The 1,178-nt window shown below is 68.4% G+C and overlaps 1 protein-coding gene across 1 annotated transcript in view; it reads right to left on the bottom strand.

The window, feature by feature from the left end:
* EMIHUDRAFT_314539 (hypothetical protein) overlaps window positions 1-538 on the bottom strand; it is a gene marked incomplete at both ends in the record, with an annotated part of 1,106 nt that extends 568 nt beyond the window's left edge. The window contains one exon of the mRNA XM_005782957.1: window positions 38-538. Coding sequence (XP_005783014.1) covers window positions 38-538 — 501 coding nt within the window. The remainder of the gene's footprint in view (window positions 1-37) is intronic.
* Between the last annotated feature and the right edge of the window lie 640 nt (window positions 539-1,178).

A 1,178-nucleotide genomic window follows, 5' to 3' on the forward strand; every position in this document is an offset into this window, starting at 1 on the left:
CCGCGCCGCGCGCCCTCGCCGCCGCCTGGCGCGCGACGTCGAGCGGCGTCGCGTTGCTGGCCGAGCGAGCGTCGAGGCAGCAGCCGCACCCCGCCTCGAGGAGCGACCGGAGCGCTCGGGGAGCGGCGCGGCCGGCGGCTGCCGCGCAGTGCAGCGCCGTCAGCCGGCTCCGATCCGCAGCGTCCGGGTCGGCGCCGTGCGTGAGGAGCAGAACGACAACGTCAGAGTGCCCGGCGAGCGCTGCGGCGTGCAGTGGCGTGAAGTCGCGCAGAGGCACATGCTCGTGGCCGACGGGGACGCGCCGCGTCGACGAGTGGCCGCCGCGGCCTCGGACATCGACCGGGACGCCGAGCGCGAGGAGCCGCCGCGCCGCCGCCGCGTGCCCTCGCTCCGCCGCGTGGTGCAGCGCGCTCAGCCCCTCGCCGTCGGCGGCGGCGGCGCCGCGGCCAGAGGCGAGGAGGACCGGCAGCGCGGCGTCGATGCGCGAGACGACGCCGCTCGAGGCGGCGGCAATCCAGTCGCTCGTCGCGGCAGACATCCGAGACCTCTCTTGGTCGACGCTCTTGGTTCCGGGATACTGCAGGTGTGGGAGCGATGAATACCAAGACGAACAAATCGCACACTCACGCGTCATTTGGGGCCTGGAGCCCTGTTGACGGGCGTTTTGTTTGTTTTGCAGGTTTGGAGCGCGGATGTCGCTCAAAGAAAACGCAGCCCCAAAGCATGAGGCGCTCGCCGACGCCGCCCCATACCGCCTGGTTCGGTTAGATTTGGCGAACACGTGGAGACCGCAGCGAAAAACGAGAAAAACGGCGTTTCGTTCGCCGCCGCCACCAAGACGACCTGCTCGCAGGGCTCACTGATGAACGACAGGCCTCGGCGCCCTAGCCGCTCCCCAGCGCGGGCTCGATCCGACTCGGGGACAGGTTCGAGCAAAGCGGCGCCAAACAAGGGCCCGAGCCGCGAGCCGACAGACGCAGAGTTTGACGCTTCGCACAAGAAGCTGGACACGGCCCTCCTGCTCTGCGTGATCGCCGTCCTCGTCGTGATGGAGGAGCCGGCAGCGCTGGTTAGAGAGCGACCGAGGCGGTCCTGGCGTCTGTTTTCTTTCTTACCAACACGGTTTGTCGACCGAATCATCTAGGAATTCTACACACGTGGGTTAGTTAGTTAGAGAG

The sequence above is a fragment of the Emiliania huxleyi genome (assembly GCF_000372725.1).
Source record: "Emiliania huxleyi CCMP1516 chromosome Unknown EMIHUscaffold_184, whole genome shotgun sequence".
Classification (NCBI taxonomy): Eukaryota; Haptophyta; order Isochrysidales; family Noelaerhabdaceae; genus Emiliania; species Emiliania huxleyi.